The sequence below is a fragment of the Pristiophorus japonicus genome, chromosome 1, assembly GCF_044704955.1.
Source record: "Pristiophorus japonicus isolate sPriJap1 chromosome 1, sPriJap1.hap1, whole genome shotgun sequence".
Taxonomy (NCBI): Eukaryota; Metazoa; Chordata; class Chondrichthyes; family Pristiophoridae; genus Pristiophorus; species Pristiophorus japonicus.
Genome location: NC_091977.1, coordinates 389,119,185 through 389,131,789, shown reverse-complemented (window position 1 = coordinate 389,131,789; position 12,605 = coordinate 389,119,185). Strand labels below are relative to the sequence as shown.

Sequence of the window (12,605 nt, the reverse complement as noted above, 5' to 3'; positions counted from 1 at the left end):
GCCTATCCAATCTGTCCTCACAACTAAGTTTCTCCACTCCTGGCAACGTCCTCGTAAATCTCCTCTGTACCCTCTCCAGTGCAATCACGTCCTTCCTGTAATGCGGTGATCAGAACTGGACGCATTACTCTAGCTGTGGCATAACTAGTGTTTTATACAGTTCAAGCATAACCCCCCTGCTCTTGTACTGCCTGCTCCCAATAAAAAAACTTTGACATCTCAAAGCAATGATCCTGGGAGCCAGAGCAAAGGAAGAATGGAAAGAAAATGTGAGTGTGCACCAAATCCTGCCCACTCCCTATTATGTACATGTGGAGGAGAAGGCCAACAACACGTGGTGCCATTCACCCACAAGAGGGTGGAAAATAAGTGGGACATTTCCAGGGGTGGGAATTCAATGGAAGGCCACTCCACACCGGTTCCCTTCTCCCGGAGACTGGGAGAAATTTAGAACTCAGCAGAGGAGGACAAAGGGTTTGATTAGGGCAGGGAAAATGGAGTACGAGAAGAAGCTTGCAGGGAACATTAAGACGGATTGCAAAAGTTTCTATAGATATGTAAAGAGAAAAAGGTTAGTAAAGACAAACGTAGGTCCCCTGCAGTCAGAATCAGGGGAAGTCATAACGGGGAACAAAGAAATGGCAGACCAATTGAACAAGTACTTTGGTTCGGTATTCACTAAGGAGGACACAAACAACATTCGGATATAAGAAGGGTCAGAGGATCTAGTAAGGAGGAGGAACTGAGGGAAATCCTTATTAGTTGGGAAATTGTGTTGGGGAAATTGATGGGATTGAAGGCCGATAAATCCCCAGGGCCTGATGGTCTGCATCCCAGAGTACTTAAGGAGGTGGCCTTGGAAATAGCGGATGCATTGACAGTCATTTTCCAACATTCCATTGACGCTGGATCAGTTCCTATCGAGTGGAGGGTAGCCAATGTAACCCCACTTTTTAAAAAAGGAGGGAGAGAGAAAACGGAATTATAGACCGGTCAGGCTGACATCGGTAGTGGGTAAGATGATGGAATCAATTATTAAGGATGTCATAGCAGCGCATTTGGAAAGAGGTGACATGATAGGTCCAAGTCAGCATGGATTTGTGAAAGGGAAATCATGCTTGACAAATCTTCTGGAATTTTTTGAGGATGTTTCCAGTCGAGTGGACAAGGGAGAACCATTTGATGTGGTATACTTGGACTTTCAGAAGGCTTTCGACAAGGTTCCACACAAGAGATTAATGTGCAAAGTTAAAGCACATGGGATTGGGGTTAGTGTGCTGACATGGATTGAGAAATGGTTGTCAGACAGTAAGCAAAGAGTAGGAGTAAATGGGTACTTTTCAGAATGGCAGGCGGTGACTAGTGGGGTACCGCAAGGTTCTGTGCTGGGGCCCCAGCTGTTTACACTGTATATTAATGATTTAGACGAGGGGATTAAATGTAGTATCTCCAAATTTGCGGATGACACTAAGTTAGGTGACAGTGTGAGCTGCGAGGAGGATGCTATGAGGCTGCAGAGCGACTTGGATAGGTTAGGTGAGTGGGCAAATGCATGGCAGATGAAGTATAATGTGGATAAATGTGAGGTTGTCCACCTTGGTGGTAAAAACAGAGAGACAGACTATTATCTGAATGGTGACAGATTAGGAAAAGGGGAGGTGCAACGAGACCTGGGTGTCATGGTACATCAGTCATTGAAGGTTGGCATGCAGGTACAGCAGGCGGTTAAGAAAGCAAATGGCATGTTGGCCTTCATAGCGAGGGGATGTGAGTACAGGGGCAGGGAGGTGTTGCTGCAGTTGTACAGAGCCTTGGTGAGGCCACACCTGGAGTATTGTGTACAGTTTTGGTCTCCTAACCTGAGGAAGGACATTCTTGTTATTGAGGGAGTGCAGCGAAGGTTCATCAGACTGATTCCCAGGATGGCAGGACTGACCTATCAAGAAAGACTGAATCAACTGGGCTTGTATTCACTGGAGTTCAGAAAAATGAGAGGGGACCTTATAGAAACGTTTAAAATTCTGATGGGTTTAGACAGGTTAGATGCAGGAAGAATGTTTACAATGTTGGGGAAGTCCAAAACCAGGGGTCACAATCTAAGGATAAGGGGTAAGCCATTTAGGACCGAGATGAGGAGAAACTTCTTCACCCAGAGAGTGGTGAACCTGTGGAATTCTCTGCCACAGAAAGTTGTTGAGGCCAATTCACTAAATATATTCAAAAAGGAGTTAGATGTAGTCCTTACTACTAAGTGGATCAAGGGGTATGGCAAGAAAGCAGGAATGGGGTACTGAAGTTGCATGTTCAGCCATGAACTCATTGAATGGCGGTGCAGGCTAGAAGGGCCGAATGGCCAACTCCTGCACCTATTTTCTATGTTTCTATGTTTCTATGTTTACATGCCCAGAACTATCCAAAAATGGATGTAAAATCTTTCCCCATTTCTGCTTTCAAATTGCATGCAATAAATGATGATTTTCTGTTAAAAACCTGGCTGTCTTTACTATGCAGCATTTTTCTACTTTTTTTAACTTCAATCCCAAACTTTATATGTAGATTTTCAATTTACAATCCGAATATAAAACTGGTATTGTGGTTTTGATGCCCATTATAGAAACTATCCAATTTTAATTTCCAATAATCATTTACACACATAAATGAGAGCAGCCCCGAGGACATTCCTATGGTCAAATTTATTACTCTTTCATATCTTGTAACCTATAAAGTCTGGTAGAACTGCCATAAACTCTGCCAGGAACTGGATACACCAGCTCCCATACTGACCCTGGAGTTTCTTGTGGACTTGTTTAGATGCCCATGACATGGATCGGCATTGCCAAGGGAGGGAACTTCCTCAGCTGGGAATGCCTGTATCCTCAGCCTCATATGGACCCGCGTCATTCTGGAGTCCAATATACAGCTGGGAGAAGAGGTAAGAATTCAAATCAAGCAGCCCTCTTGTCACATAGGCTACTGGCCACAGGTTGGCGTTTCCAAGGGGGCACCCGATACCACCCCAACACAATGTACGATGCATCTAAACAAAGGTGGATGTCTGAGATATACCCCTAGAGGTTGAAGTGCCCACTCAGCTCGTCCAAATATGGTGACCACCCCACTGGCCCTAGATAATCTACTAAGGTCATTGGCCAAGGTTACTGTTATGTGTAAACTTAGCGTAACATCAGGATCCCATCTTAAACTCACTAATCTTGTGAATATTGTAAGGAATGGAAGGATTAAGCATATCGGTAACTTCTCACTTTGCTTCTTGTTAATTAACAAAAAAAAAATCTGTACTTATAGAAGAAAACTACATTTCGCCTTTCGGGGACCCAAAACCAGCTACTCAGCAACAAAATTACCTGAAGTGATTTGTTAAAATCAATACAGTCTATGTTATCTCACTCATTTATATTGCATTTCTTAAAATCATTACAGAAATTAACTTACCTTGAAAGCTTCTGGGAGGTGTTCAATCATCTCCATTACTGGGCATTTCATGGAGGAGCCATGAAGAAAGGCTGCCACAGCCTCATCTAATCTAAATGCAAAGGGTTAAACAGTGAATAGCAAGTCCCCTGGCACCATTTTAAGAATGTTATGTACACTTTTGAGATGAATATTCTGAGGATGGTATTGCTTCACTCACCTGGGAGGGAGGTAATTCACAGCACTCGAAAGGTGAGACTCCTCTTATTTTAACCTCTGGACTATCAATCCTTCTTCCCCCGCTTCCCAAGCCTCTCCTCCAGTCACAATGGAATACTTTACTACAACTCCTTCCAGTTGCATTCACACACTTACCATCTATGTCTCTCACAGCTACTTTCCCCCCTTGACCACACTGCTGCTTCTTCCCTTCTTCGTGCACACTATGCTAAACTGCTTCACACATCTTCAAAGCCATTCAACAGGGTACACACTAACCCACTCCCACCTTTCTTGCAGAGGATGCTGGCACAGAATCAGAGAAAGACCTCAAAAGCAGGAGGAGGGAGTCCCCCACATTACAAACTCTGGAAGACGTGGCCATCGGAGAGAAAGCAAGCAGTGCTGGATATGTTGGGGCTGGAGACCTTGCACAGCAGGGTGTTTGGGCAATTTCTCTTCCTTTTCTCTTTCCACTTAACTCTCTTGCTCTCACAATCTCTTACTCACACACGCAGCATAACTACCTGACCCGGCATTGCACTGTCACTCATCTGCTACTGCTTACCTTTACCTTTACGTTCTAAACCTTTACCTTTACGTTCTAAACCTTGTTCTTTTTCGAGATCCTTCAGATGACAGGGGGCCCAGTAGCCACTGCAAAGAGCTGCTGCTGAAGAATTCAGGATGCAGGCAAGTTTTAGAGCCATACTGCTCCTTCACCATTCGATCCATCATCTCCCTCATAATGGAGAAGATCCTCATCCAATGGTGGTTCCATGTGTTGTCATATTGCAAAGTTATGCGACAGAGGGGGAGAACTCTCTCAAAGATGTATCATCATTCACTCTCACCCTTCCAAACACCAGCAGAGAAATGGCAGTGTGTATGGTTAAAGGGGTCAGCACAGAGTGGTTCACAGAGCACAAGTGAACAAAAACAGGTGCAGGTGGAAGAAACCCAGAAAACAACTTACCAGACAGCAAGCTTACATCCTAGCTCTGCTGAAGAGGGCAGGGATCCAGACTTTAGAGGGTAATTCTTTAAAAGATAGACGCTTTCTGGAAATCACCAGTTACTCAATGCATTTTACTGCTTTTCAGAGAGCTTCTGCAGCATGTGAGAGAGTGTAAAGGAGTCCACTACTAACTTGTGTTCTCACTCCTAGCAGTAACACTCATTCGTCAATCATGGAAAGTGTGATCACCTCAATGGATGTTGCACCGTGATCCTCTTTGCAGGAATCTGTGGCACCAGTAGTACATTTCTTAGGGTGCTCATACTGGAGCGTTGCAGGCTCTGAGCACCACTGCTCCACAGGCTGGGAAACTAAATGGATAGGGGTTTCAGTCTCATCATGGATGTCCTACAATCTGCTTTTCCGAGGATTACACATACTGAACTAAAGCCTGATAGCAGGAGCAGTCGTGCAATAGATGGGAACATGTTACCCTTTCACAGGATAACAGACACTCCTCTTGACCAATGTGCGACCTGGTGTCAAAAATGGCAACTTGGCCAAATTTCCTTGTCCAATGGCAAGTTACTGCAGTTTGCAGCCAGATCCTTTCAGCACTGAGGTCCTAGTTGTTGCCGACCATGAGCATCTCAAGAGCCCTCGAGTGAGCTTTGCACCTTCTATGGTGCAGCTACTGGGGAATCACCTCATAGGTGCACTAGAGACAGGCACTTGACACTCACATCATCGTGATAACCAGTGTGCAGGCATTTGTGCAAGTCGGTAAAATTATACTGCTTTTTGAGAGTGTTCCAGTAGTAGCAGGTGACAATGCAATATCAGATGACATGAATATATTGGTCTTTGGACTGATGCAGTTTAATGGAGGGTGGAAGGACTGGACAGATGTTGGGCATGACTGGTAATGTGGAGAACCAGGAATTGTTAAGCTGCCAAAAAGCTCTGGCTGCAGACAACCGTTGGAGCCCTCCTGCTTCCTTGCTACCATCTATGTCATTAGTCTCATCTTCCTCATCATGCTGTAGCTCCTTCTCCAATGGTGGTTCCATGTGTTGTCTTTGAAACATTAACTCTGTTTCACTCTCCACAGATGCTGTCTGACCTGCTGAGTATTTCCAGCATTTTCTGTTTTTATTTTTGTTTCATTACTTGTCCCATTACCACCCCCTTTTGCCCTGCACCATCATCCCTTTTGTCATTCAATCATTCCTGCCTTCCACCCTATCAAAGAGTATCCCTTGTGTTCATTCCTCCCATCCCCAATTTCCTTGCCTCTGTACTTACTTAAAACCTATTACATGTAATTATGAGGAAAAGTCATCAATCTGAAATGTTAACTCTGTTCCTCAGTGTCAGCTGTGGCTCAGTCACACCCTCACTTCTGAGTCAGAAGGTTGTGGGTTCAAGTTCCACACCAGGGACTTGAGCACATAAATCTAGGTTGACACTCAAGTGCAGTGCTGAGGGAGTGCTGCACTGTCGGAGATGTAGTCTTTCGGATGAGATGCTACAACAAGGCCCCATCTGCTCTTTCAGGTGAATGTAAAAGATTCCATGGCACTATTTTGAAGAAGAGCAAGGGAGTTATCCTCGGTGTCCTGGCAATATTTATCACTCAATCAACATAACAAAAACAGATTATCTGTTCATTATCACATGGCTGTTTGTGGAAGCTTGCTGTGCGCAAATTGGCTGCCGTATTTCCCATATTACAACAATGACTACACTCCAAAAGTACTTCATTATCTATAAAGTGCTTTGAGAGATACGGTGGTCATGAAAGGTGTTATATAAATGCAAGTCTTTATTTTTTCTTTTCTCTCTGCACCGATGCTGCCTGACCTGCTGAGTTTTCCCAGCATTTTCTGGTTTTATTTCAGATTTCGAGAAATCGCAGTATTTAATTTTTGTAATATTGCAATGCTCTCATTTTGCTGCTGTTGACTGGACTGGCCCATGAGGAACAGCAAAGAGGGGGTTATGAAGTGAGGTAGCACAGAAGGTGCAGTCAGGTCCTGTCAGTATCCACAACAGCCTGAGCCACTTGATAATGATGAAGCTTTGGCTAAGTTAGGAGGCTGTCACTGACCTGTGTCATTGGCTGAACAAAAATCTGCAGGCAACTCAGATATCAATGCAACACATCCACTACAAGGATTATCAATGAACATACAACTGGGGCCCTGAAGCAGTGTTTCAGCTATTTTGACTGATCGGAGAGTCCTTACTTCACAACCCCTACTGGGAATGATTGTCATCTGGTGCATGTTACGCAAATTTTCTCTTCACAGAGGCTGCACACCGGACAGAAGAACAGCAGAATCCAAAATCTATAGCAGAGGACAAGGTCAAAAATGAGGAAGCTAAACCATGTGGGTATCAGTATTCTTCAGATCAACCCCACGATCGTCATGAAGAAGAAACATTTCCATTCAATTAATGTTCTGGTGCTCTCTGACCATGGCAACAGCCTCATGCACATTATTAATCAGGAAGCAATATCAGGTCAAGATCAGATCGGCCATGATCTTATTAAATGGAGGAGCAGGCTCGAGGGACCAAATAGCCTAATCCTGCTCCTATTTTTTATGTTACTATATTTGGGACATTCCATAATGCCTGCATTATATAAAGGAGAAATATTGGGTGGACGGTTCTTAGGCGAATTGAGCTAAACTGTGTTTCTATGGCTGTTGATCCCACTGAAAGACCCCCTAACATCAGAGAGCACCTGAGCCTGGATGCCAGAATCTGTTAGCTGTTCCTTGGCTGCCACTGCCACCTTCAAAATTTTGCATAATAAAAGACCATGTGGAGAAGTGCACAATGTTCAAAATCGCACCTTGCAGAGGGGACTAAGTTCTCAACTTAGGTTTGTGCCATGATTGATGAACCCCACAAGAAGAGTGAGCAAAGTTAGAGAGTGCCATTACCTTTGACATTCTCCTGCTGCCAACAAGCTTGTTCCTCATTTGCAACCAGTTTAAGAAGGAGAAAGTTGACTGTATTGACTCAGCTGGTGGTGAACTCCTTCAATGCAGCTGGCACCTGTGTTTTCACAGGATGGTGACCTTCCTACCCAAATAGGATGATCCTCATTGGTTGCAGTCAAAAGGAGCAGTGTTATCTGCAAGTCTGTGTTGTGCTATGAGGACAATCAACCAACTTGTCAGCCACCACCACAATGTCCTCTTGTATGGAAAGTTGCATAAGAGCTGCTTTTGTGTTGGATTTTGTGAGCCCCAGCTAGGTGTGCTACAGCTAAACTCTCTGGGAAAAAGCTTTTCATGTGCTTGTAGGCCCATTCATAATAGACAACATAGCTTATATTGGAAAGATTAGTGCATCTGGCTCCTTGCTCTATAGATGCAGATATGCCTGAAAATCTGACAAATTCAAGTACATTTTTCCAGGATTGCTTATGTTTTCTTTTTGGTCATCAGAGTCCAACATATGTGGAAAAATGCTAATCTAAAAAAAAACACTACAAGTAGAGTTCCTAGGCCCGAAGATGTCAACACCCCCTCCACCTGTCCAATGTTGTACCACAAATTGCGACCTATTTCGCATGGCAGGCACCCTAGATATGCTCGTACTGGTGGTTCTGCCTGACAATCATAGTCCAATGAAGGGACCTCCCTTTGAATCAGCTAATTTTGGCACGGTGAGTGGCTGATGCCCCGGTCGTGCTCATCCTGGTACTTACGCTAGGATGTGCCAACGCCCCCCCAAAGATTCCCCCTGCCCCAACCCATTTCCATGACATGAATTGTGCACAGTGCTTAGACACAGGTTAGCAATAGCCAAGGCATAGGGATCAACCAATTAAAACTAGGCAACTTACCAGTACAGAGCACAACTAAACTTCCCACTAGCCAGAAACAAGCCTGAAAACTCTGACTGGGCCACTGTGCTGTCAGAATTGTGGCAGGGTGAGACTTCCGCTTAGCACTAATCCCATCCCAAGTCTCAGGGACAGGGTCATTAACATAAAGGGGGTGCCAACCGTACCACTCATGGTACTCCCAGAACATCTGTCGCGTGGCAGTGAGGAATTTCAGGCTGGTACTTTGCCGTTCCGTAGGATATAAGCTGTTCCCTCCAAGAATGCCACTTTTTAAAACAAGGCTCCTGGACGTTATATTTGGAAACCAGGAATGCAGGCTCCACTTCTGCTACGATGCAGTCCTGGCAAGAAATGTACATTTGCTTCATGCAGGCATACATTATGCTGGGGCTCAACATGGCAGAACAATTTTTAGTTCATTCTCAGGATGTTGGTGTTGCTTGCAAGGCCAGCATTTATTGCCCATCACTAGTTATCCTTGAGAAGGTCTGTGTTGGACCTTCTTCTTGAATCGCTGCAGTCAGTGTGCTGAAGGTATTCACACAATGCTATTAGGTAGGGAGTTCCAAGATATGTCCAAGTCAGGATGGTGTGTCACTTGGAGGGAAACCTGGAAGTGATGATGTTCCCATGCACATGCTACCCTTGTCCTTCTGTTAGTTGAGACTTTATCTTAAATATGTAAATAACTAGCCAATTTTTACATGGGCAACTATAAACATCCCCTATAACTACAGCAAATAACAAACTGCAACACAATGGAGTCTCCTATATTTTCACTTCAAATATCGAATGGAAATTTCACGTGACAAATCTTTATGTGAGACATCACTTCTATTGTTACTTTTACAATACACAGTCGGCCTCACCCCAGATTTTCCGTCATTCCCTCTTACTATGCAGCCCAAAATTTGGCTGGATTGTGGAAGACAATCTGGGCTCATATTTTATATTTTAACATTCAAGACATTTTCACATAACTAACTTATTGATGAGTTTAAATCAGTCTCCTTTTTGTAGGGTCGATATATTGTGATTTTAAACCTACAATTATTTTGAATAGTAAAATATCTTCCAGAAAAAAAATATCAGAACCCACATATAATATCACATTCATACCTTTCACTTTGAGTAATAGCTAAACTGGTATCCTTTCTTTTATTGCGAATTGCTTCATGGAAAAATGAAGCTTCATTATTATTGAGTTTTATAGCAGCTCCCTGGGTTAGTAGCAGGCAGACAGCACTCCTGTGTCCTTCTCTTGCAGCCAGGTGGAGGGCAGTGTTCTTTGGAACAAATTACAAAATAAACTTTTGAGAACCAATTTGATAAACACGAGAAAAACACAAATCTACATTGTATAACCTGAAGAAATAACTGCTTTGTGTTTATAAAATTCTTAAGGCTTTTACTTGATAAAGTATAATTTAAAAGTCTTGTGTTACTTTCTTCCCTGAGTCTCAATATAGCTATTGATTGGAAGCTGCAAATTTATTGTTAACAAAAATCAAAATGAACTCCATTTGTGATAGCACTGGCAAAAATATGTAGAATGTTGTATTGTTTATGCCGCAACATGACGCACTTATTTCTTGTAGTTTGACTCAGCAGTATAGACAATACTTGTATATTTTTGAGCCCCCAGGCACTACTGCTAGTACAGAAACTGGCAGAGCTGTGCATTAGTAACCACACTGGCAGAGTCACTTAAGGAATAAACTGCATGGTTAAAATGACAGTTGACGGGATGCAGTGGGAATGGAATGGTAAATACTCTTCAGAGATTTTAACTACCCTCCCGCCCAATTCCGGTTGGGGGGGGAGGGGCGAGGGCATTAAAATTGCCCCTTGTATTTCAACATGTGGAGCATTTGAATATAATTTATAACTATTTTATTTAAATTAAAGCAACATATTTGTTAAATACCCCATGGTTGTGCCTAAACACAAAAACTAATCAATTTATCTTTTTTACAATGAATGTAAGTGTAAATGTTAACTGGATAAGTTAAGAACCCAGAAACAGAGCTGGAGTTGAAGTTCTGTCAGAAGCACTTTATTATTTGTGCCCACAGTGACTCAGTGCCATTTTTCCAATTAAAAATCTGGTAGCTCTTTATTTCGACCACTTCCTGATTATATTTTACACCTACTTGGTCAATTATTGGCGAAACATGCTGTTTACAATATTAATGGCTGGATGGTTAGTGCATTTAGATGACATCCCTTTGTTTGCTAATCAAAATGTTTATTTATTTTAAATGGGTTGGTGCCTCCATTTAAATTGCAGAAAGAGCAATGTCAGATAAATTATTAAATGTTTCTCAATATCTCCAACCCTAATTTCTAGCCTCTGTGTAAAGATAATGGCCTGGAATTTGCGGTCAGCGGTGAAGCAAAGGCATTCGCTGCTGGCCCTGAAATAAGCTTGATTTTCTGGCGTGTAATTCAAATAGGCTTAGTATAGTGGGAATCCCATTGTGTGAGCTGCTGTGATGCCAACAAGCTGTCTAAACAGCCAATCACAATGCAGAATTCTCACAGACAGCAAATCAGGAAGTGGGTAAGCTCCTAAAATTCTAACTTTTTAAATATATAGGGTATTAGAGAGAGCAAAACAAAGATTGGGGCTCTCACATGGGGAAAAGGCAAACCTGAAATAAAGATGAACAAACGCAGCCTGTGGAGGAGCAGTGAATGACAGACCGCAGCTTCAGGATTTCCGCGTTCAGCTGCACATGCGCTAAATTCTGAAGTTGCGGTCAGTTTCAAAGGTGAAATGACGGTGAACGCTGCCAGTTTTCCAGCATCAGGACCACAAGTTCCGGGCCAGTACAATCTTATTATTTGTTTTATATTCTCTGAGGGTATCTGAAAGGAAAATTAAGAATATGATGTCAGATGCAGCACAGGAGGTGGAATCGGAGGAGGAATAACCAAAGGAAAATTCAGAACCTAACTTATTGAACAGAAGATTCAGGTCAATAGGAACTTGGATATGTAAATAATGAATTCAATAAGGGAATGACTATTAGTTTTAAAGAGCATAATCACTGTCCAAGTACCATATCATGGTCTTGCCGGTTGAAATTAAATGTATTCACTTACCCCATTTTCATCCACCCGGTTGAGCAGTGCTATATTAGTTTGTAATAATACTTCCATTGTCTTAGTATATCCTCTGAAAGCAGCATAATGTAAACTTGTCCAAGTCTTGTAATCCCTTCAAAGATTAAAATGAAAAGTGAAAAACTCGTTTTAGAAAAATCATGGATTGGATTTATACCCAACTACCATATTGGCCCCGATATATATGGGGAGGGTGAAGCCGCCGAGATCCTGCAGCATCGTTAACATCTTGCAGCTCCACCTCCCACCCGGCAGCCGGCCAAATGGACAGCCATGCCGGCGGGTAGGAACACCAAAGACAGAAGGCCGCAGTTGGGGACCCTTGAGGACAGTCCCCGGCGGGTGGAGGGGGTTATACAATCTGGAGGGGAAAGGAAGCTCCAGTCAGATATTGAGAGGGGAAGATCGATATTCCTGAGGTCTGGGGGATAAGGACTCCAGTCGGCAATTGGAAGTGATGGGGAGGCCTACGATCGGAAAGAGTTGGGGTTGAGGCTGCAGATCAGGGCTGGGGGTGCTGAGGACTTCCTTGAGGAGCCTGGGGGTGAGCACTCCTGGAATGCTGAAAGGGGCATTTAACTGGCGGTCAAGGGGGTCGTTCAGCCTGACTGCCTGCCTCTCTTCTGCGGTTACATCCGAGCCAGGGTGTCCCTGGAGATGGAGCATGCGGTGTCCACCAGTACGCTCGCGACCTGCCGCGAGAGGTGGGCACCGGAGGGACTGGAGTGCATCATCACCCCGCGCAACCAAATTTTAATTTGATTTTATGTCTAAAGTTTAATTTGTTTAATTTGCTGGTTTTAGCCCCCTTCCCCCACTTTTAGCCAGGGGGCACTGGTATATTTTTTGTTTTTAGTGCCCTAAACCCCCGCCCCCAACCAAAAAAAGGGGCACTGGAAAAAAAAGTATTTTGGAATGTGTAGTGTGATTGTTAAACCTAATTAAAAGAGAAAGAAAAAGAGGCACGTAACTTGAGCAGCTCCCGCCTCCATTTCACTG

At 43.5% G+C, this 12,605-nt stretch overlaps 1 protein-coding gene across 1 annotated transcript in view; it reads right to left on the bottom strand.

Moving 5' to 3' along the window:
• The window catches only part of trpa1b (transient receptor potential cation channel, subfamily A, member 1b), a 165,934-nt gene that overhangs the window by 54,006 nt on the left and 99,323 nt on the right, over window positions 1–12,605 (bottom strand). Inside the window, exons 13-15 of the mRNA XM_070884159.1 lie at window positions 11,586–11,700; window positions 9,597–9,763; window positions 3,454–3,544 (exon numbers count right to left, since the gene is read on the bottom strand). Of these exons, the coding sequence (XP_070740260.1) occupies window positions 3,454–3,544; window positions 9,597–9,763; window positions 11,586–11,700 (373 nt within the window). The remainder of the gene's footprint in view (window positions 1–3,453; window positions 3,545–9,596; window positions 9,764–11,585; window positions 11,701–12,605) is intronic.